At 43.7% G+C, this 24,017-nt stretch overlaps 1 protein-coding gene across 3 annotated transcripts; it reads right to left on the minus strand.

Moving 5' to 3' along the window:
* Positions 1 to 383: 383 nt before the first annotated feature.
* On the minus strand, positions 384 to 24,012 carry MGME1 (mitochondrial genome maintenance exonuclease 1). Of its 3 annotated transcripts, XM_033185532.1 has the most exons (6): positions 23,829 to 23,966; positions 22,594 to 23,171; positions 19,641 to 19,685; positions 16,182 to 16,401; positions 3,172 to 3,304; positions 384 to 1,551 (listed from the first exon to the last, which is right to left on the minus strand). In XM_033185532.1, the coding sequence occupies exons 2-6, from the start codon at positions 23,105 to 23,107 to the stop codon at positions 1,390 to 1,392; spliced, it is 1,074 nt and encodes a 357-aa protein (XP_033041423.1). In that variant the 5' UTR covers positions 23,108 to 23,171; positions 23,829 to 23,966; the 3' UTR covers positions 384 to 1,389. The 3 variants fall into 3 exon arrangements, with proteins under 3 accessions (XP_033041423.1, XP_033041425.1, XP_033041424.1); XM_033185534.1 differs by lacking the exon at positions 19,641 to 19,685 and having other exon boundaries at positions 22,834 to 23,171; positions 23,829 to 24,012; XM_033185533.1 differs by lacking the exon at positions 19,641 to 19,685.
* Between the last annotated feature and the right edge of the window lie 5 nt (positions 24,013 to 24,017).

Genomic DNA, 24,017 nt, shown 5'->3' on the forward strand with positions numbered 1-24,017 from the left:
TGAGGCTTATTAGAGCAGAGTGGCAAACTCTGCTAGTACAACTTTTAATTGCCTCACTTCATTTTTGACTGGCAATTACAGGCTACAGAAATATATATCTGCAGCTTGAGAAAAACCCACATGAATGCAGAAGTGTACAGAGATAATACAAAGGTCCCCGGTCCCCCTTGATCCTCCTGTCTCCTACCCGAATCTTGCTTTCCTTGCCAGGTGACCATGGCTGAGGGCTTAGTGAGGACGCTTTCTTTTACGCACTTACTTACATAGAACTCTCACCAAAGCTATTGGGCTGGTGGTAAAACTCTGAATTATAAACAAAGTGCAAACGATTTCCAGGTTTATAAAATTATCCTATAAACACACAAAGTAAACAAAACCAAGGCTTCATTACTCGTATCTTGTATTTTATTTCTTACGAAAATGGCTACCCAAAGAAGTCATTGTAGCAGGCTACTATTTTAAGGCAGCAACTATAACTTAAATGCTAACAGACTCACTCCATAAGACAGAAAACCCTTCCCCAGGGCTGTAATGGCATTTAAGTTTCCCAAACCCAGTGACAACTAATAATTTTTATTACCTATTGAATAGAAACAAATGGATTTTAATAGTTCCCCTCCCCTATAGCTGAAAAACTCCACAAACAATAATTGACTCTATCTACATGATCCCTTGACTCACGCCAGAAATAGCTACTAAAACACTTACAATTGTGATGTTCAAACTGGCCTCTGGCTACTTCTGGGGGTTATTTGGTGTTATGCAACAGCATATTGCCAGCGACACGGTGAATATACTCTGTCTTTATAGTTGGCAATGTTTAGTTGAGGCTAATCACGTATTTATTTTTTTAAAAGGTTAAATGTAAGCTTTTCCCAACTGAAATACATAGAAAACCCCAATGTATGAAACAAGTTGTAGGCATTGGTGTTGGCAGCGGTGGTGGGCTGATGTGTCCTCCCTGCACACAGCTGGGTATAGCCCCTTCCCCTCTGGGTGAACCCTGGGGAAATCTTGGCACCCTCAGCCTCACTGCCTTCCAATCTCAGCTCAAAGACTGGGCATCCTGCCTGGGATCCCCCCCAAAAAAGGTCCCTCAAGGGAGTCCAAGAGTCACCAGCGTGACTGCCCATCCTGCGTGTCCTGCTTTCACGTAAATAAGAGGTAGCATAGCTGGGATTTCGCATGCCGAAGACTAGCTCTCTACATCTAGACTTTGGGGCTTTTCAGTCTTTCTGGTAACAACACATTTCAACACATTAATACTTCTACTTGTGTTCATGTAGCACTCAGATCCAGTGGCACCTCATTTTTACACTGGAATAAATGGCAATATATGTTCCCAAACTGTGAGAAGGTGCTGAATGTTCCCAAATAGCGTCCTGTTCCCTATTCTGGTTTCTGAATATTCTGGTTCTTTTTCTTTTCCATATATTCTTCTAGTCGAAGAAGCCACTTGGCCCAGTACTGGGAACAGAGCTCTGCATCCATGAAATGTGGGTGGGCAGGTGATCCGTCTTTGTAGGCCACCACAATTAAGCCACACTGAACCTAGGAAGAAACACAGGGCAATTCTGGTTTCACTACAGTAGTTCAGAGTTTAGGTTCATTTCCTTCTTACTCCAGGGCAAACTCGGTATAAAACAATCTACAGGATATCTCCTAACTCAGTTTCTAAAGTGGGTTGATCAAAGACTGCACCAGGACACAAGAACACAAAGATGACAGATAAAACATTAAAGACTGGACTGTGATCATTACAGAGCCATTAAAAAAAAAAAAAAAAAAGCCCAAGAAGAGGGTGGAAAAGTGCTGTTTTTTTTCTTCTTTGAGACAAGATCCCACTCCCATCATCCAGGGTGGAGTGCAGTGGCACAATCTTGGCTCACTGCACTCTCGGAGCTGAGGCAGGCACCATTTAAGGCTGATTTTTCTTATTTTTAGTAGTGATGGGGTTTTGTCACGTTGCCCAGGCTGGTCTTGAACTCCTGGGCTCAAGCAATCTGCCCACCTTGGCCTCCTTCAAAGTGCTGGGATTACAGGCATGAGTCACCACACCCAGCCAAAAAGTGCTATTTATTTATTTAGAGACAGTCTTGCTCTGTTGCCCAGGCTAGAGTGCAGTGGCACAACCTTGGCTCACCGCAACCTCCGCCTCCTGGGTTCAAGCAATTCTCTTGCCTCAGCCTCCCAAGTAGCTGGGACTAGAGACACACACCATCACACCTGGCTAATTTTTCTACTTTTAGTAGAGACAGGGTGTTGCCATGTCAGCCAGGCTGGTGTTGAACTCCTGACCTCAGGTGATCTGCCCACCTCAGCCTCCCAAAATGCTGGGATAATAGGCTTGAGCCACCACGCCCGGCCTATTTATTTATTTTTGAGACAGGGTTTCACTCTGTTGGCCAGGCTGGAGTGCAGTGGTATGATCTCGGTTCACTGGAACTTCTACTTCCTGGGCTCAAGCAATCCTCCCACCTCAGCCTCCCAAGTAGCTGGCACCACAGGTGCGCACCACCACATCCAGGTAATTTTTGTATTCTTTTGTAGATGTGGGGTTTCACTATGTTGCCCAGGCTGGATTTGAACTCCTGAGCTCAAGCAATCTGCCTGCCTCGGCCTCCCAAAGTGTGTGAGCCACTGTGCCCAGCCAAAAAGTGCTTTTTTAAATGGGAGAAGAACAAGGAAGAGATTAAGCAGTGGGATAAAAAGAGATTAAAAAAAAAAAAAGAGTGAAAACCTCAAGGAGTTTTATTTTTTAACTTTTTTTTTTTAAACAGTTTTTCTCCTCCTACCCCTCTGACCAAGAAGTTTTTTTTGAGACGGATCTGAGACGGAGTCTCACTCTCCTGCTAAGGCTGGAGTGCAGTGGCGCAATCTTGGCTCACTGCAACCTCCACCTCCTGGCTTCAAGCAATTCTCCTGCCTCAGCTACCAGAGTAGCTGGGATTACAGGCATGAGCCACCATGCCCAGCTAGTTTTTGTATTTTTGGTAGAGATGGGGTTTCACCATATTGGCCAGGCTGGTCTCGAACTCCTGACCTCAACTGATCCACCTGTCTCGGCCTCCTAAACTGCTGGGATTACAGGCATGAGCCACCGCGCCCCGCCTGCAGTTACAGTTTTAAGTAAGCATTGAGCAAAGCTTTAAGTAGAGGCTGTGTCCTGACCTGAAAGCTGTAATTGGTGTCATGGTTCATGGCACCCATGTATGCCACAACTTGCAGTGGGTTGTCAAATGTACTTTGAATAAAAGGCTTTGGTTTCTCTGATGTCTTCCAATCAATCACACACAGCTTGCCCCTAAAGAGAAACCACAGGAAGACTTTGTAATAGATGACACTGAAAATCTCTACTAGGTTAACCCTCCTCTTACGTATAGTTTGTTGTCACCCAATGACCATCGCTCCTATTCACCATTTTTTTCCTTTTTTTAAAAAGAGATGGGGTTTCATATGTTGCCCAGGCTACACTCATACTCCTGGGCTCAAGTGATCCTCCCACCTCAGCCTCCCAAGTAGCTGGGACTATAAGTGCACCCCACCAGTTTTTCTTTTCTTTTTTTTTGTATCAAATAACCAGTGGATTCCTCCCCCCATCCCCTATCCTGGTGGGGTTTATACTTGCCAATAACTGGTGACTCTCAGAGGACTCTATTGGTTCAATCTGTCTTTCATGACTTCAATTTCAAAATCAGCAGTTTATAGGGAAATTTTGTACAAAGCATATACATTACTTACATGTCACTATAGCTCTAGACAGAGTTACACCTCATGCAAACTCAGTCTAAAGCAGCACTGGCTAAAATAAATGTGAGTCATGTGTCATTTTAAATTTTCTAGTAGCCACGTCGGAAAAGAAAAAAAAATGCAGCTGAAATTTTAATATTTTACTTACCCAACATATCCAAAATATCATTTCAACATGTAATCAACAAATGACTAATGGGATATTTTACATTCTTTTTTGTACAAAGTCATTGAAATCTAGTTTGTATATTGTTACAGCACATCTTAGTTTGGCCTGACCACATTCAAATGCTCAATAGCTATAGGGTTAGTGGCTACTCTACTGGACAGTGCAGGCTCACAGATAATGTTATTGTCCTTATAATGGTTTTGTAATATTGCCAAGTTTGACAATCTATGTAACTGAGGAAAGGGCCCCAGTAATTCTAGAAGGCTGACATTCCTGGTTCCTTTTTTTTTTTTTTTTTTTAGATGGAGTCTCACTGTCGCCCAGGCTGGAGTGCAGTGGCGTAATCTCGGCTTACTGCAACCTCCGCCTCCTGGGTTCAAGCGATTCTTCTGCCTCAGCCTTCTGAGTAGCTGGCATTACATGTGTGTGCCACCTTGCCCAGCTAATTTTTGTATTTTTAGTAGAGATGGGGTTTTGTCATGTTGTCCAGGCTGGTTTCAACTCCTGACCTCAAGTGATCCACCCGCCTTGGCCTCCCAAACTGCTGGGATTACAGGTGTGAGCCACCATGCTATATTTCTGCCACAGATCACTGTTTGTAGCAATGTACTGTAATTATAGAACTTAATAAATGAAAAAACAAAACAAAACAAAACACCCTAATAGCATTCTGAAAACTATAAAATATTGATGAAAGAAACTGAAAATGATACAAATAAATGATAAGATGTCCTCTGTTTATGGACTGGAAGAATTAATGTTGTTAAAATGTCCATACTATCCAAAGCAATCTATAGGTTCAATGCAATCTTTATCAAAACTGCAATGGCAGGTCAGGTGTGGTAGCTCACACCTGTAATTCCCAACACTTTGGGCGGCCGAAGCAGGCAGATTGCTTGAGCTCAGGAGCCCGAGACCAGCCTGGGCAACATGGTGAAACCCTGTCTCTACGAAAAATACCAAAAAATCAGCCAGGTGTTGTGGCTGGAGCCTGTTGTCTCAGCTACTCAGGAGGCTGAGCCTGCGAGGTGGAGTTTGCAGTGAGCCAAGATTGTACCACAGGACAACAGTCTGGGTAACAAAGCCAGACCCTGTCTCAAAAAATAAAATAAAGTAAAAATAAACAAACAAATAAATAAATAAATTCTGCCAGGCACGGTGGTTTACACCTGTAATTCCAGCACTTTGGGAGGCCAAGGTGGGCAGATCACCCGAGGTCAGGAGTTCCAGACCAGTCTGGCCAACATGGTGAAATCCTGTCTCTACTAAAAATACAAAAATTAGCCAGGCATGGTGGTGTGCACCTGTAATCCCAGCTACTTGGGAGGCTGAGGCAGGAGAATTGCTTGAACCTGGGAGGTGGAGGTTGCAGTGAGTTGAGACTGCATCACTGCACTGCAGCCTGGGCGACAAGGGTGAAACTCCATCTCAAAAAGAAAAAAAAAAAAAAAAAAAAATTCCAACATCATTTTTCACAGAAATAGAAAAAAAAAAATTCCTAAAATTCACATGGAACCACAGAAGACTCCGAATAGCCAAAGCAATCTTGAGTAAAAAGAACAAAGTCAGAGGCATCACATTCCCTGATTTCAAAGTACAGTCACAGGTAGCTTAATGACGGGGATATGTCCTGAGAAATACGTGGTTAGGCGATTCTGTCACTGTGCAAACATAGAGTATATTACACAAACCTACGGAGGATCACCTACTACACACCTAGACCTTTGCTCCTCAGCTACAAACCTGTATAGCATGTTACCGTACTGAATACTGCTGCCAACTGTAACACAATGGTAAGCATTAGTGCATCTAAACACACCTAAACATAGAAAAGGTACAGTAAAAATATGGTATAAAAGATAAAAAATGGTACACTTGTATAGGGCACCTACCATGAATGCAGCCTGCAGGACTAGAAGTTGCTCTGGGTGAGTGAGTGAGTAAGTGAGTGGTGACTGCATGTGAGGGCCTGGGTGGGACATTACTGTATACTATTGTAGACTTTATAAACAATGTACACTTACGCTACACTAAATGTATACAAAACATTTTTCTTTCTTCAATAATACATTAACTTTAGCTTACTTTAACTTTTTTACTGTATAAACTTCTTTAATTAATTATTTTGAGATGGCGTTTCGCTCTTGTTGCCCAGGCTGGAGTGCAACGGTGTGATTTTGGCTCACTGCAACCTCCACCTCCCAGGTTTAAGCCATTCTCCTGCCTCAGCCTCCCAAACAGCTGGGATTACAGGCATGCACCACCACGCCCGGCTAATTTTGTATTTTTAGCAAAGATGGGGTTTCACCATGTTGGCCAGGCTGGTTTCAAACCCCTGATCTCAGGTGATCCACCCACCTTGGCCTCCCAAAGTGCTGGGATTATAGGCATGAGCCACCATGCCCGGTCACTTATTTAATTTATTGACGCTTGTAATAATACTTATCTTAAAACAAACACATTGTACAACTATACAGAAATATTTTCCTTTTCTTTTTTTTTTGAGACAAAGTCTTGCTCTGTCACCCAGGCTGGAGTGCAGTGGCGCAACCTTGGCTCACTGCAGCCCCCACTTCTTGGGTTCAAGCAATCTTCCTACCTCAGCCTCCTGACTAGCTGGGATTACAGGCATGTGCCACCACGCCCGGTAATTTTTTGCATTTTTAACAAAGACGGAGTTTCACCATGTTGCCTCAGCTGTTCTCGAACTCCTGACCTCAAGTGGTCCACCTGTCTTGGTTTCCCAAAGTGCTAGGATTACAGGTGTGAGCCACCATGCCCCAGCCTCTTTATATCTTTATTCTACATGCTTTTTCTATTATTAAAATTATTTTTTACTTTTTAAACCTTTGTTAAAAACTAAGACACAAACATACACGTTAGCCTAGGCCTACACAGAGTCAGAATCATCATAAATACATAAGCCAGTAATAGTTGTTTATTACCATTATCAATTATATACTGTAGTGTACATAATGGTATGTGCTGTTTTGATATGACTGAATAGTAGGTTTGTTTACACTAGCATAACCATGAACATGAGTAGTATGTTGCACTAGAACATAACATCAGTAGATGATAGGAGTTTTTCAGCTCCACTATAATCTTATGGGACCACTGTTGACATGCAGTCTGTTGTTGACTGAGATACTGTTATATGGAACATGGCTATATAAGGTAAAGCTGTTGTAATCAAACAACAGCATGATAATGGCATAAAAACAGACACCTTAAACCAATGGAACAGGACAGATAGCCCAGAAACAAAACCATGAACTTACAGTCAATTTTTTTTTTTTTGAGACGGAGTCTCGCTCTGTCGCCCAGGCTGGAGTGCAGTGGCCGGATCTCAGCTCATTGCAAGCTCCGCCTCCCGGGTTCACGCCATTCTCCTGCCTCAGCCTCCCGAGTAGCTGGGACTACAGGCGCCCGCCACCTCGCCTGGCTAGTTTTTGTATTTTTTAGTAGAGACGGGGTTTCACCATGTTAGCCAGGATAGTCTCGATCTCCTGACCTCGTGATCCGCCCGTCTCGGCCTCCCAAAGTGCTGGGATTACAGGCTTGAGCCACCGCGCCCGGCCGCTCAATTGATTTTCAATAAAGGTACCAAGAACAAATGATGGGGAATGCCTTGTCAATTGTGTTAGAAAAACTGGGTATCGACTTGCATAAGAATGAAATTGTACCCTATCTCATACCACATACAAAAAGCAACTTAAAATTTAAGACCTGAAACTGTAAAACTGCTAGAAAAAAACACGAGAAAAGCTCCCTGACACTGATCTGAGCCATGATTTCTCGGACAGAAGCCCAAAAGCACAGGTAACAAAAGCAAAACCAGACAAATGCATCCAATTAAAAAACTTCTGCATAACAAAGGAAACAATTAACAGAGTGAAGATACAACTCACAGGATGGGAGAAAATATTTGCAAACCACATATCTGATAAGGGGATAACATCCAAAATACATAAGGAACTCAAACAACTAAACAGTAACAAAACAAATAACTTGATTAAAAAATGGGCAAAGGAGCTCAATGAATATTTCTTAAAAGAAGGCATGAATGGCCAACAGATAGATGAAAAAACCCTCAAAATCTCTAATCATTAGTGAAAGGTAAATCAAAATTACACTGAGCTATTATTATCTCATGCCTGTTAGAATGGCTATTATCAAAAAGACAAAAGGTAAGTGTTGGTGAGGACTGCAGAAAAGAGAACCCTGGTAAACTGTTGGTGGGCATGTAAATTAGTATAACCATTTGAGAAAACACCATGGAGGTTCCTTAGAAAACTAAAACATCTAAAAACTAAAACCAGAACTACTATATGATCCAGGAATCCTACTTTTCGGTATACAGTCAAAGGAATTAAACTCAGTATGTTGAAGAGACACCTGCAATCCCAGGTTCACTGCAGCATTATTCACAACCACCAAGATGTGGAAACAACCTAAGTGTCCATCTATGGATAAATGGATAAAGAAAATGTGGAGATGTGTGTGTGTATATATAAATATATATATATATACACACACACACATTCAAATATATGTATCTCTCTCCACATTTTCTTTATACACACACACACACACACGAATACTACACAGCCTTTAAAAAGAAGGAAATTCTGTCATTTGTGACATGGGTGAACATGGTGAACATTTTGCTGAGTGAAATAAGCCAGGCACAAAAAAACAAATACTGCATGATTTCATTTATATGTGGAATCTAAAAAAGTCGAACTCGGAAATGGAGAGAGTAGAATGGTGATTACAACAGGATAGGGATGGGGAGTGGGGAAGGGGAAAGGGAAGATGCTGATCCACGGGTACGAGGTTTCAGTTAGGTCAGAAGAATAAATTTTAGTGATCTGTTGCACAGCATGGTGACCATAGTTAATAACATATTGTATATTTAAAAGTTGCTAAAAGAGTAGATTTTAAAGGTTCTCACCACCAAAAAATGATAAACAGGTGAAGTGATGGATATAATTAGCTTATTTAATCTTTCCATTAGGTATACATATATCAAAACATGTTGTAGCCCATAAATACATACAATTATTATTTGTCAAAAATATTTTTTAACATCATAGCATAAACCCAAATTAAAAGCGCAGTAACAGCTCACAAATAGCTCTTAAATGAAAAGATGCTCGGTCTCAATTATGTAAAATGCAAATTAAAAACACAATGTTATCAAAATTACTAACACTGTATTGTTAAATGTATTCACTCATATTCTTGGTAACTTTTTTTTTTTTTTTTTGAGGCGGAGTCTCGCTCTGTCGCCCGGACTGGAGTGCAGTGGCCGGATCTCAGCTCACTGCAAGCTCCGCCTCCTGGGTTTACGCCATTCTCCTGCCTCAGCCTCCCGAGTAGCTGGGACTACAGGCGCCCGCCACTTCGCCCAGCTAGTTTTTGTATTTTTAGTAGAGACGGGGTTTCACCGTGTTAGCCAGGATGGTCTCGATCTCCTGACCTCGTGATCCGCCCGTCTCGGCCTCCCAAAGTGCTAAAATGCATACCCTTGACCCAGCAACTTTCCTAAAGAAAGTATAGGATAGCAATAGCTTGATATCCTGGGTACAAGTGAAGTGACAAGTGCCTGGGAGATTTAAGTAGTAGTCACGTCCAGGTCTACTTCAGACCAACTAAATGTATTGTAACTGCATATACCACACGTCTAAAACAAACAGGCCAGTGTGGGGGCTCACACTTGTAATCCCAGCACTTTGGGAGGCTGAGGTGGGTGGATCACCTGAGGTCAGGAGTTCGAGACCAGTCTGGCCAACATGGTAAAACCCTGTCTCCACTAAAAATAAAAAATTAGCTGGGCATGGTGGCACATGCCTGTAATCCCAGCTACTTAGGAGTACAAGGCAGGAGAATCGCGTGAACCCAGGAGGTGAAAGTTGCAGTGGCCCGCACCACTACACTCCAGCCTGGGCAACAAGGGCGAAACTCCATCTCAAGAAAAAAAACAAACAAAACAAACAAATGAATCTGTGCATCTGCCTAGAACAGTTCTGTAATATACAGAGAGGCACATTCGCTGCAGCACTGTTTGTAATTATGGAAGACTAGAAATAACTGGAATGCTCCCAATAGGGAAATGGATAAAGCTCGTTCATACAAAAGTATATAAAACACGAGTTAAGAGAGAAGTAGGGCCAGGTGTGGTGGCTCAAGTCTGTAATCCCAGCCCTTTGGGAGGCTGAGATGGGTGAATCACCTGAGGTCAGGAGTTCAAAACCAGCCTGGCCAACATGGCAAAACCCCACCTCTATTAAAAATACAAAAAAAGGCTGGGCGTGGTGGCTCAAGCCTGTAATCCCAGCACTTTGGAAGGCCGAGACGGGCGGATCACGAGGTCAGGAGATCAAGACCATCCTGGCTAACACGGTGAAATCCTGTCTCTACTAAAAAAATACAAAAAACTAGCCGGGCGTGGTGGCGGGCGCCTGTAGTCCCAGCTACTCGGGAGGCTGAGGCAGGAGAATGGCGTAAACCCGGGAGGCGGAGCTTGCAGTGAGCTGAGATCCGGCCACTGCACTCCAGCCTGGGCGACAGAGCGAGACTCCGTCTCAAAAAAAAAAAAAAAAAAAAAAAAAACAAACAAAATTAGCCAGGCACCTGTAATCCCAGCTACTCACAAGGCCGAGGCAGAACTGCTGGAACCTAGGAAGCAGAGGTTATAGCGAGTCCAGATTGTGCCACTGCACTCCAGCCTGGGCGAGCAAGACTCTGACTCACACACACACACAGAGTAGTAGATTGGGCAAGGTGGCTCACGCCTGTAATCCCAGCACTTTGGGAGGCTGAGGTGGGAGGATCACATTTCCTTCCCAGTTCTAGATTAGTCTGGGCAACTCAGCAAGACTTATTTCCATAAAAAATTATAAAAAGAAAAAAAGAAGTAGATCAAAATAATAATGCCAACATCTACTGAATATATAGTATGCATTAAGCACTGTTCAGGGAATATGTCATTTTATTTTTATAACAACCCTATGAGGTAGGTACTACCATTTGTCTTATCTTAAAGATGAATAAATTCATACAGAGAGTGACTAAGTAACTAATCTAAGGTTGAGATGAAAAGCCAAGCCAGAATCCAAACTCAAGCAGCTGACTCCTGAGCCCAGTATCTTACTAGCTTTGTGATACTGTGTATCTAGAGATGTCTGTATATTGTGACTCTCACAGTTCTCCAAGAAATCATACATAAGGGCTGCCTATGCATGGGTATTGTCCATAGCATTAAGTGTGTGCTAAGAGTACAGAAGGCACATATTCTTAGGTTCTCCTGATGCTATGTCACGGATCATTAGTCATTAAAAAAGATAAAAAACAAAAAAGAGCGTAGGAGGTAGACTAGAAGAAGACAGTGGCAAATTTAAAACGGCGATCGCCTTTGGCCATGGGTGGTTCAACAGAATTTGGGGTTAATCTGTAATGCTATATTTCTTTAAAAAAAAAATCTCCCAGGGATAAGGAAAAAAAAAGTTGTAAGCAAATCCAACAGTGTTATTAACTGTTAATTGCGGGTGGTGGAAAATTATTACATGAGAAAAGAATGTTACAGATCTATAAGAAAAGACCTCTAAGATTTTTTAAAAATAATTTTTTAAGTGGAAAAAAGCAGGGTATAGCATGTTGTGTTAAAAAATGAGTGTGGAGGCCGGGCGCGGTGGCTCAAGCCTGTAATCCCAGCACTTTGGGAGGCCGAGACGGGCGGATCACGAGGTCAGGAGATCGAGACCATCCTGGCTAATACGGTGAAACCCTGTCTCTACTTAAAAATACAAAAAACTAGCCGGGCGACGAGGCGGGCGCCTGTAGTCCCAGCTACTGGGAGGCTGAGGCAGGAGAATGGCGTAAACCCGGAGGCGGAGCTTGCAGTGAGCTGAGATCCGGCCACTGCACTCCAGCCTGGGTGGCAGAGCAAGACTCCGTCTCAAAAAAAAAAAAAAAAAAAAAAATGAGTGTGGAGACAATGATTGTACATATGGTCATAAAATATCTCAGGAACACAGGAACTTTTTAAACAGAGGTTCAATACAGAGTGGGCGTAGGGAGTTACTCTTAATAGCATTTAATTTTACCCATTAAAAATTCAGCAGGGCTGGGTACAGTGGCTCACACCTGTAATCCCGGCACTTTGGGAGGCTGAGGCAGGCAGATCACCTGAGGTCAGGAGCTCGAGACCAGCCTGGTCAACATGGTAAAACCCCATCTCTATGAAAAACACAAAAAAGAGCTGGGTATGATAGCAGGCGCCTATAATCCCATCTACTAGGGAGGCTGAGGCAGGAGAATCACTTGAACTCGGGAAGCAGAGGTTGTAGTGAGCCAAGATCTCGCCACTGTACTCCAGCGTGGGCGACAACAGCAAAACTCCTTCTCAAAAACAAACAAAACAGGGCAGGTGTGGTGGCTCACGTTTGTAATCCCAACACTTTGAGAGGCTGAGGCGGCAGATCACTTGAGCCCAGGAGTTCAAGACCAGCCTGAGCAAAATGGTGAGACCCCACATCTACAAAAAACAGAAAAAGTAGCTGGGTATGGGGGTGCATCCCTGTAGTCCCAGCTACTTGGGAAGCTGAGGTGGAAGGACAGCCTCAGCCTGGGGAGTTAGAGGCTGCAGTGAGCCCTGAATGCATCACTGCACTCCAGCACGGGTGACAGAGTGAGATTCTGTCTCAAAAAAATAAAATAAAATAAAATAAAAAATTCTTAGCTGGGCGCAGTGAATCACATCGGTAAATCCCAGCACTTTGGAAGATGGAGACAGGCAGCTTGCTTGAGTTCAGGAATTCTAGAGCAGCCTGAGCAACATGGCAAAACCCCATGTCCACAAAACATAAAAAAATTAGCTGGGCATGGTTGTTCACACCTGTGGTCTCAACTACTCAGCAGGCTAAGGTGGGAGGATCGCTTGGGCCTGGGAGATGGATGTTGTAGTGAGCCGAGATCACACCACTGCACTCCAGCCTGGACAGCTGAGCAAAATCCTGTCTTTAAAAAAAAAAAAAAAAAAAAAAATTCTAGGCCGAGTGCAGTGGCTCAAACTTGTAATCTCAGCACTTTGGGAGGCAGAGACGGGTGGATCACTCAAGGCCTGGAGTTCGAGACCAGCCTGGCCAACATGTCGAAACCCCATCTCTACTAAAAACACAAAAAATTAGCCAGGCGTGGTGGCGGGTGCCTGTAGTCCCAGCCACCTGGGGAGGCTGACACAGGGGAATTGCTTGAACCCAGGAGGCGGAGGTTGCAGTGAACCAAGATTGCGCCATCACACTCCAGCCTGGGTGACAGAGCAAGACTCTGTCTCAAAAACAAAACAAAACAAAAAACAACAACAAAAAACCTTAATTTCAAAAATGTTCATATTACCAATATTGAAGCTGACTTAAAAAGCAAAAAACAGTGCTATGGACATATTTTATCATCTCTATGACAAGCATTGGGTGTCAGGAACTTCTTGTAGGCCTTGGGTGGAGGTGACTGTATGGCTTCCTTGGTTTATCTAAAGGGCAGCCAAAAAGTCAATTAAATCTCTTGGTACACAGGGCTCTTCTCAGATATGATGCAGTTGTGCTATAAAAGCATTAGGTGGTCTAGGCCTGGCGCAGTGGCTCACGTCTATACTCCCAGCACTTTAGGAGGCTGAGGTGGGTGGATCACCTGAGGTCGAAAGTTCGAGACCAGCCTGGCCAACACGGTGAAACCCCGTCTCTACTAATAACACAAAAATTAGCCAGGTGTGGTGGCGTGCACCTGTAATCCCAGCTACTCGGGAGGCTGAGGTAGGAAAAACACTTGAACCCAGGAGACGGAGGTTGCAGTGAGCTGAGATTGTGCCATTGTACTCCGGCCTGGGCAACAAGAGTGAAACTCTGTCTCAAAAATAAATAAATAAATAAAAAATAAAAACATTAGGTGGTCTAAACAGTTTTCAGACTATCAAGGGTGTCCACTCTTTCGGCTTCCCAGCTCACATTGGAAGAATTGTCTTGGGCCACACAATAGCTGATGAACTGTAAATAAATAACCAAAAAAAAAAAAAAAAATCTCATAATGTTTTCAGAAAGTTTACAAATTTGTGTTGGGCTGTGGATTGGACAAGTTTTTAAACTTAAATTTTAACTAGAGCTTCAAGGTTTACATGAACAAATTTTTCTATCTTGTTCTTAGTGCTCCCTTGCCTTATTTGGAGTAGGGGTACCTGCAGGTTGTAGCCACCTTGGTGTCAGAGGCGTTCCAACTAGAGTACCTCCATCTTGAGTGAGGGCTAGGCAAATGAGGCTGGGACTTGCTGGGCTGCATTCCCAGAAAGTCAGACATTCCTAGCCTCTAGATGCTTAAGATTAAGGGAACAAATTAATAATGTTTACTAACAGACCCAGGCTTGGGAGTGTCCAGATACCCTGGTATCTGGAGAACAAAGGCATTCCTAATTTTGCTTTAAAGATAATATTGATTCTTGCAAAATACAGTAATGAAGAAAATGAATCCTTTATCATAAACCCTTGCAGTAGAGCACATCTCCCCAAGATCTTTTTTTATCTTATATATATGAGCATTGTACTTAGGGTGGAAGTGTTCCTCCTCTTACTTTCAGGAATGCCCTGTTCTGTCTATGGAGTAGTTATACTTTCACTACTTTACTTTATTCATAAACCTGCTTTTACTTTGCACTGCAGACTCATCCTGAATGCTTTTTCTTCTTTCTTTTTTTTTTTTTGAGACAGAGTCTTGCCTGTTGCCCAGACTGGAGTGCAGTGGTACCATCTCGGTTCACTGCAACCTCTGCCTCCCGGGTTACAGTGATTCTCCTGCCTCAGCCTCCCGAGTAGCTGGGACTACAGGCGCACACCACTGCGCCTGGCTAAGTTTTGTATTTTTAGTAGAGATGGGGTTTTGCCATGTTGGCCAGGTTGGTCTCAAACTCCTGACCTCAGGTGATCCACCCACCTCGGCCTCCCAAAGTGCTGGGATTACAGGCATGAGCCACTATGCCTGGCCTCACCCTAAATTCTTTCTTGCCGAAGATCTAAGAACCCTCTCGGGGTCTGGATCAGGACCCCTTTCCTTTAACACTTGGACTCTGAAGTACCTGAGTAAAACAGTAAGACAGCTACAATATAAAAACCACGGGGACTGGGCATGGTGGCTCATGCCTGTAATCCTAGCACTTTGGGAGGCCGAGGCAGGCAGATCACCTGAGGTCAGGAGTTCGAGACCAGCCTGCCCAACATGGAGAAACCCCATCTCTACTAAAAATACAAAATTAGCCACGCGTGGTGGCACATGCCTGTAATCCCAGCTATTCGGGAGGCTGAGGCAAGATAATAGCTTGAACCCAGGAGGCGGAGGTTGCAGTGAGCTAAGATCACACCATTGCACTCCAGCCTGGGCAACAAGAGCAAAACTCCCTATCAAAAAAACAAACAAAAAAAACCCCAAAAACAAACAAACAAAAAAAAACAAAACTACAAGAAGATTTAGTAACTTCAGAGCTCTGATCCATGTCAAGCACTGCCTGGAAGCCAGGAAGAGAGTTGATTTTCAGAACCAACAGATCATGGTGCTATCTTTAGGAAAACAGGAAAGAAAATGCAGGAATGAAATTGCATCTTATGGCAGGTACCTCGGTTTGGGGGAGGGGAAGGATAGGCTGGCAAATAGGCCATGTTAGGGATATTGAAAAATCTTGGCCGGGCACAGTGGCTCACTCCTGTAATCCCAGCACTTTGGAAAATCCAGGTGGGTGGATCACTTGAGGTCGGGAGTTCGAGACCAGCCTGGCTAACACAGTGAAACCTCGTCTCTGCTAAAAATACAAAAATCAGCCAGGTGTGGTGGTGCATGCCTATAGTCCCAGCTACTCAGGAGGCTGAGGCAGGAGAACCGCTTGAACCTGGGAGGCAGAGGTTGCAGTGAGCCAAGATTGCGCCACTGCACTCCAGCCTGGGTGACAGAGTGACACTCCATCTCAAACAAAACAAACAAACAAGGAGTATACCTTTCTCCAACAAATAATTTGATTTTGGAGTACTGGATGACAAAGGTTACATGGCTCTTCTCCTTGTACCTGTTCTCAAACCTGCCCCACCCAATTCTTGTACCTAGCACAAAGGTTTGGACATTGAACAGAGGCTACAGTACCTACAGGCACACCTTTTGACAGGCACCATCTGCCCTATCCCGTATTCATTCACCTCCACGCTGTATGAAACAATCTCATACTTACTGATACTCAGCCACACAGTCCAGCAGACCTATATAGTTTAAGGTTTCATGTTGAACAGCACTTTCAAGAGCTCGCACTCCACTGACATCTTTCAGAATATGCTGGACACTTTCGATGTACCCAGACTTGAGGAGATTTTCATCTCTCTCTTTGAAGGTTTCCTGGGGTGAAAGTATGCTTTCCAAGGCTTCATGGAACCGTTTCCCTTGTAAAAAGATGTCTGAAAAGAAAATCAGGGGAAAGGGGAGGGAGAAAACACAAAGCTAACACTAAAAAACTAGTACTCTAAAAGGCTCTGAAACAATAAAATTAAAAATTACACTTTTTTCTTTTTCTTTTTTTTTAGATGGAGTCTCTCTCTGTTGCCCAGGCTGGAGTGCAGAGGAACGATGTTGGCTCATTGCAACCTCCGCCTCCCGGGGTCAAGCGATTCTCCTGCCTCAGCCTCCCGAGTAGCTGGGATTACAGGCACCCACCACCATGCCTGGCTAATTTTTGTATTTTTAGTAGAAACGGAGTTTCATTATGTTGGTGAGGCTGGTCTCGACCTCCTGACCTCATGATCCGCCCGCCTTGGCCTCCCCAAGTGCTGGGATTACAGGCATAAGCCACTGCACCCGGCCAAAAATTACATTAGTTATTTTTAACTGACAACCCCTAAGACCAAATTTCAGCCTCTTCTGAAACCTAAGAATACACTTTGAAACCAACAGGATTATTAATAGGATTGTTAGGCAATAAAATGAATTAAAATCAAATACTTCTAGGAGAATTGGGCCAAAGTCAAAACTGAAGATCTGGAGGCTACAGGACCACACCCAGTTTATGGTATTATGTGTTTAAGTATCCAATTTAATAAATTAACTGGCTGTGACAAAATAAAAAAAAATTAGAAATCTAGGAACGGTGCTTCTGTTTATAGTTCTTTTTAGACCAAAACTTAATTATGAACATAGGTGGGGGAATCCTTTTACTAAGAGGATTAGTGACAAGGAATGGAAAATAAGGCACACACAAATGAAAAGTAATGAATGCGATATTATGGAATCTGGAGGGGGACAAAGAGGAAAATATGTGACATTCTTCTCCTGTACTTTTTTTTAGTGCTGGAACAGCCTGAAAAATTCAGCTGTGTCCTGAATTTTTTTCCCCTCATATATTTTTCTAATATTTAATATTTAACATGTAATATTTTTCTAATTAGCTTTAGATTATTAGAATTCTGATTTATGGCTTGTAGGAGGATACATTTTCCCTCTTCCTAACATTTTATAACATGTGAATACTAGAGAAATTTCATTAGGACACATTATTTTTCCCGTATGTTCATTTTCTGAGGTCAAAAGCCTTACTTTTCGTCCCCAGGTTTCTCTGAGAGAACTACAGTGTCCGGATTTGTTGGCGTATCCCAGGATCTAACTTGATTTTTGAACTCTCTCCTCATTTTCAGTGTTCCTTGGCCTCCAAGTGCTTGCACAGTAAGCCCCGTCCTCATACACATTTTTAAAAAGGGAACATGGCCGGGCATGGTGGCTCACGCCTATAATCCCAGCACTTTGGGCGGCCGAGGCAGGCGGATTACCTGAGGTCGGGAGTTCAAGACCAGCCTGGCCAACATGGTAAAACCCAGTCTCTACTCAAAATACAAAAATTAGCCAGGTGGGGTGGCGCATGCCTGTAATCCCAGCTGCTCTGGAGGCTGAGGCAGGAGAATTGCTTGAACCCAGGAGGCGGAGGCTGCAGTGAGCCAAGATCGCGCCACTGCACTCCAGACTAGGTGACAGGACAGCGAGACTCTATCTCAAAAAAAAAAAAAAAAAAAAAAGGAACACAAAAGAGATTCAACAAATGCAAGAAATATTATATATTCACTTGTTTCTTAGTAAGAGGAGAGAAATAAAGAGGGGGGACTGTTATGCTAAGTAATGGCCTTGGAGCTTTCAAAACATTATTTAATTTTCAAACCCAACAACCTAGCAAAATAAGGATCGTAAGTTACCCCCTTTTTAATGAATGAGGCCCTGTCCCACTAGGCAGTGCTGTTAATTTGCCCCAAAGCAAAAAGCTGGACAGGCAGCCTGGCACCAGAATCTGTGTTCTTTCCAACCTACCACACAGTACAGCAAAGAGGGCAATCATGGAAATCACCAATTAGATACACAGAGAAACAGAGCAGGAAATACACGTGCTTGGAACATGCTTGCAGACAGACCCACAGAAAAGGAGGAAAACAACTTTGTATTTGTTGTTTTTTTTGAGACAGGGTCTCACTTGTCACCCAGGCTGGAGTGTACTGGCTCCATCATAACTCACTGTAACCTCGAACACCTGGCCTTAAGCAATTCTCCTGGCACAGGCACGTGCCACCACGCCTGGCTAATTAAAAAAAAAATTTTTTTTGTAGAGAAGCAATCTCTCTATGTTGCCTAGTCTGGTGTGGAACACCCGGCCTCAAACAATCCTCCCACCTTGGTCTCCCAAAGTGCTGGGATTACAGGCATGAGCCACCGCACTCGGCCTTCAACTGTTTTTTACAAAGATGGAAATGTCAATTCTTTTTTTTTTTTTTCCCAGGCTGGAGTGCAGTGGTATGATCTCCGCTCACTGCAATCTCCACCTCCCAGGTTCAAGCGATTCTCCTGCCTCAGCCTCCCGAGTAGCTGGGATTACAAGTGATCGCCACTGTGCCTGGCTACTGTTTTTGTATTTTTAGTAGAGATGGGGTTTTGCCGTGTTGACCAGGCTGGTTTCACTCCTGACCTCAGCCGGGCGCGGTGGCTCAAGCCTGTAATCCCAGCTCTTTGGGAGGCCGAGACGGGTGGATCAGGAGGTCAGGAGATCGAGACCCTCCTGGCTAACACGGTGAAACCCCGTCTCTACTAAAAATACAAAAAACTAGCCGGACGCGGTGGCGGGCGCCTGTAGTCCCAGCTACTCGGAGGCTGAGGCGGGAGAATGGCGGGAACCCGGGAGGCGGAGCTTGCAGTGAGCCGAGATTGCGCCACTGCACTCCAGCCTGGGCAACACAGCGAGACTCCGTCTCAAAAAAAAAAAAAAAAGAAAGCTGGTCAAACTCCTGACCTCAAGTGATCCGCCCACCTCGGCCTCCCAAAATGTTAGGATTACAGGCGTGAGCCATCACGCCCGGCTGGAAATGTCAACTCTATCATTAGCAAAAAACGCAATCCCTTCTGAAAAATTATTTGGAGAGTTAAATGAAATTCAACTTAGGAACTAAGTTATTCTACTCCAAATTTACTTGGCTCAGTTGGAATTATTCACATGTGAAAGACCTACAAGAAATGTACAACTGATGGAATTAAGGCCTAGGTAAAAGAAGTGTAGCATTCATCTACACACTAGGTTAATGAAGCAGAAGACAAACATGTTAAAAACAGGAAGGAAAAAACTTAGCAAATGCCATGCCAATAGACCACACATTTCTCGCTGCAAACTTACCCCTGGCTAGGTTCTTCACATACACATGATCACAAACATGAAAACCTAGATCACAGGATCCTTTAGACACTAAGGCTCAGAACATTCAACATGATTCAATTTATAAAAATAAAAAATGATTCAAGAATATTTACTGCATGCATGTAGCATAAAGTCGGCTTATTCACTCAAAGTAGTAAAAGTGAAATGTTTTCAAGTCCTCATATATGAAGTGCACTAAAAAAACCTTCATGCATCTCCAGTATTCTCATGATGGAACTGGCAGAATGGCTAATACTTCAGGATTAAATCAGCAAAGCCAAAAAAAAAAAAAAAAAATTAAAATCTAAACCCCAGCCCTCTGTGTGTATTTATACACAAAATACAAATCAGAGTAAGTCAGACTTTCTCATCCCTGCCAGTCTTCAAAAGGTGAACTGATGCTTGGGAAACTGCTCAAGTCTTTGGAAGAATGCCAGACACATTTCTATGCTCTCACCTTTCAGAAGACTGGGTAGAAATTAATTTATTGATCCAATATTTTTCATTAAAAAAACTTTATCATTTTTAAAATGTAATTCTTCTTGGTTGCCACCTTCTTGGGTTGGGGATCCAGTATCCTCCAGACCCATTAATCAACTTTGTGAGCCCTTTTTCTTTTATTCACCATGACACTAATTGTCCCCTGATTTATTTCAGAACCCATTGCTTACTAATACTTATTTTCTTAAAAAGAGTGATTCCGCCTGGGCGCAGTGGGTCACACTTGTAATCTCAATACTTTGGGAGGCCGAGGTGGGAGCACCGTTTGAAGACAGGAGTTGGAGACCAGCCTGGGCAACATAGGGAGACCCTCGTCTCTACAAAAAATAAAAAAATTAGCCAGGCATGGTGGTGCACGCCTGTGCACTCAGCAGGCTGAGATGGGAGAATCACTTGGGTCTGGTAGGTCAAGTCCAGGCCGGGTCAGTGAGGGGAAGCGATTCTGCTCATTTCTTTGTCGCCCAGGCTGGAGTGCAGTAGCCGGATCTCAGCTCACAGCAAGCTCCGCCTACCGGGTTTACGCCATGCTCTTGCCTCAGCCTCCCGAGTAGCTGGGACTACAGGCGCCCGCCACCTCGCCCGGCTAGTTTTCTGTATTTTTTAGCAGAGACGCGGTTTCACCGTGTTAGCCAGGATGGTCTCAATCTCCTGACCTCGTGATCCGCCCTTCTCGGCCTCCCAAAGTGCTGGGATTACAGGCTTGAGCCACCGCCCCTGGCCGATTCTGCTCATTTCTTTTTTTTTTTTTTGAGGTGGAGTCTTGCTCTGTCGCCCAGGCTGGAGTGCAGTGGCCGGATCTCAGCTCACTGCAAGCTCTGCTTCCCGGGTTCCCGCCATTCTCCTGCCTCAGCCTCCCAAGTAGCTGGGACTACAGGCGCCCGCCACCTCGCCCGGCTAGTTTTTTGTATTTTTAGTAGAGACGGGGTTTCACTGTGTTCGCCAGGATGGTCTCGATCTCCTTACCTTGTGATCCGCCCGTCTCGGCCTCCCAAAGTGCTGGGATTACAGGCTTGCGCCACCGCGCCCAGCCTCTGCTCATTTCTTAAGGTTGCTACTGAGTTAACTGAGAAACACAGCTGAGTGCTAATCTAGATCAACAAAGCTGACTCTATGAAAACAAACAACCAGTCTTCTCTCTGCCTGGGCTACTGGGGCTCATTCACATTCCAAACAGAAATTCCTTTCTGGTGCACTTCCTTACTTTGTGCCAAGAGCTACAGGCCCTAGGGTCCCACGTGTTCCAGCAGGTTTCTTCTGCCTTTTAATAATACATTTCTTATCAGTAATTTCAGCTGTGACATTCCTGGTTTAAGGAAAATAACTTCTCATGAGGAAACTATCAATACAAATACAAAACTATAAGATGCCATTAAAAGATTTTTATGTTGCTTGCTTGGAAAGCAGACAATAGTTTGGTGGTTGCTACTAATTAACTATCTTAGGAAGGCAGTTAGCTCTTGCATATATAATCCTTGCCCCACACAGCTGAGGAATGTTATAAGGAGCTATGGCCTTGACCATTTCTGCTATATCCAGTACCACTTGTATATACTTAGTATTTTTCTTTAGAACATGTGACACATTTAATGTGTTACACACATAGTTTTAAGAGTCTGGATTAGGGAAAAGACGACTTAAATAGAAGCCCAGGCCACGGCAAGGGTCAGTACACTATTCTTAAAATAAAAATAAAAGAGTTTGTGTACCACTAAGAGTACATGTACTGCACTTTGGGAAGCTTGGGTAAAGTAATGCTTGATGTAAAACTTTCCTTTAACAAAAGACCCCTATATAATTTACGGGACCAGCTAATTCACCGGTGCCAATGGTGTTTTTGAATGGAATATTAAATTTAAGGAACCTATTCTCCTCACTTGTCCAAGTTAGTAAATTAGAAGTTGAAGTTTAAAGTGTATTTATTCTCAGATCCTTATGAAGAACCTCTGATTATCTCAGTTTACCAAGGTCTAAATATAGGTCATGTGTTCTGGTCTGCTCCAGGGTCTTTAAATTTACGAGTCAGTTGACACTATGGCAATGGATATTTACTAGATTCTAAACAGAATATCTAGCAAACAACCAGAATTCTGTTACCAAGTGACTTTTTTTCCATAATCAAGGAAAACAAGCAATTCTAATATTGTTGGTAGCTCATAAAACAAGTGAATTTTATGTATTATTTAGTCAAATTATTTGATCTACTTTAGTTTCATCTGTAAAATGTGGATAACAGTATCTATACTTCACAGGACTATCATGAGGATCAAGTGAGTTAATACACATAAAGTGCTATTTAATGTTAATTACTATCTGAAGGGAGTTCTTTGCTAGTAAGTCAAAAAAAACAAAACAAAACCTCATTCTTTTGGCACCGTTGCTCTCTATTCTAGAAAACATAGCAAACATACAGAACCAGAATTGAGATAATTACTTGAATTATATTCTTTAAAGCCATCTTCTCCCAGTTCCAGAATCATCCGCTGTTTCCACCTCTCCAACCAGAAAACCTGTTGTTTTGTCATGGTCTGCTGAAGGACTCGGGTCACACTTGGTATCACATTCCTTTGCAAGGGGATTTTCAAAGGAACTGAAGGATCACTTGCATTTGGTTTATCACTTCTATCTGGATTGAAGATAGGAAACCAGTTTTGTGGCACTCGTCGGTTCTCACCTTGCTTTGGCGGCTTATGCTTGCTCACAGGTCCACAGAGTAAAGCATCTTCCTCCACCGATCCTGGGGTGTGGGCGACGCCTCTGGATGACAAGACAGACTGAACTAAATTAGAGTATTTTTCTTGGTCCACTTCTTCATATGGGTTCACTTTTTTCTTCCGGCCACAAGAGTAAGAGGAAGTAGAGAAAGCCACAAGGGCAGCTGATTCCACAGAAAATCCCTTTGAACTCCTGAGCTGTCTGCAAATGGTCTGAAATAACTTCATCTTCATTCAGATTTGTTTTCACTTTTCTCTAGTCTATTTGCAACGGTCGAGGCCCTTTATGTTTGTATTCCTATTAGAGAGAAAACAACCATCAAAGCGAAAGGTGCATCAGAATAACATTACACATCAAAATTGTAAACTTTTTCGACATGCTTGGACAGAGCTTTCTTAAAAAAGTCGACAGAGCGAGACCCTGCTTCCAAAAAAAAATTTATAAATAAATTAAGACTCTCAATACCCGAAGGACTGGCACATATTAAATGCGAATTAGTATACAGCTTGGGGCAAGACGTCCCCCGTCTCTAACATGCAGGAATGGGACGCCCAGGCAGGGAGGCGTGTGCGAGACACGGAAAATCACAAAGATGGAGCCCGTCCCATGGCGGCCACACAGTCCTAGGTGACAATGACTGATTCCTAGACACCAGGCTCTCTGCTAAGTATTCTGTATGGATACTTCTCATTTGGTCCTCACACCCTCTACCGTGAGTCTAGAATGAACCCGTTGCACAGACGTGGAAATCGGGTTGGAGGGTCCAGTCGCTCGCCGGTCAGAGCTGGTGGCGGCGCTGAGGTCCCATTACTGTGACCGCAAAAAGGCGCCTCCCTCTCCGCCGTGGGTACGGACCCCTGGCGGGGCCAGGACGGCGGTGGCCCCTGGGGCAGGAGTCTGGATTAGAGAAAAGAGGACTTAAATAGAAGCCCAGCCTACGGCCAGTGTCGGTACCTTGGGAGCCACCACACTTCGCTTAACTCTCAAGGCGCGAACAACCTCTCGCGATCCGTACTTTCATCCGTCCCGCGCTTTGGTTTCGAATTAGGCACAGCCTAAGGCAAAGTAGGTCCAGAATGCCCCGCGGCGCTCACGCCCCACCCGAGGCTCGACGCGCAGCCAGCTAGAGGCAGAGAGTACTTC

This window comes from Trachypithecus francoisi, unplaced genomic scaffold, assembly GCF_009764315.1.
Source record: "Trachypithecus francoisi isolate TF-2019V2 unplaced genomic scaffold, Tfra_2.0 Lachesis_group21, whole genome shotgun sequence".
In the NCBI taxonomy this organism is placed as follows: Eukaryota; Metazoa; Chordata; class Mammalia; order Primates; family Cercopithecidae; genus Trachypithecus; species Trachypithecus francoisi.

What these genes read in the sequence shown, in the direction of transcription:
- MGME1 (XM_033185532.1), bottom strand. Translation starts at nt 23,107, where the DNA reads ATGAAGATGAAGTTATTTCAGACCATTTGCAGACAGCTCAGGAGTTCA. An exon ending in TGTGAAGAACCTAGCCAGGG is followed by an intron (nt 16,402 to 19,640) that starts GTAAGTTTGCAG and finishes TTTTCTTTTCAG; the next exon opens with ACATCTTTTTACAAGGGAAA. An exon ending in ACACCAATTACAGCTTTCAG is followed by an intron (nt 1,552 to 3,171) that starts GTCAGGACACAG and finishes GTTTCTTCCTAG; the next exon opens with GTTCAGTGTGGCTTAATTGT.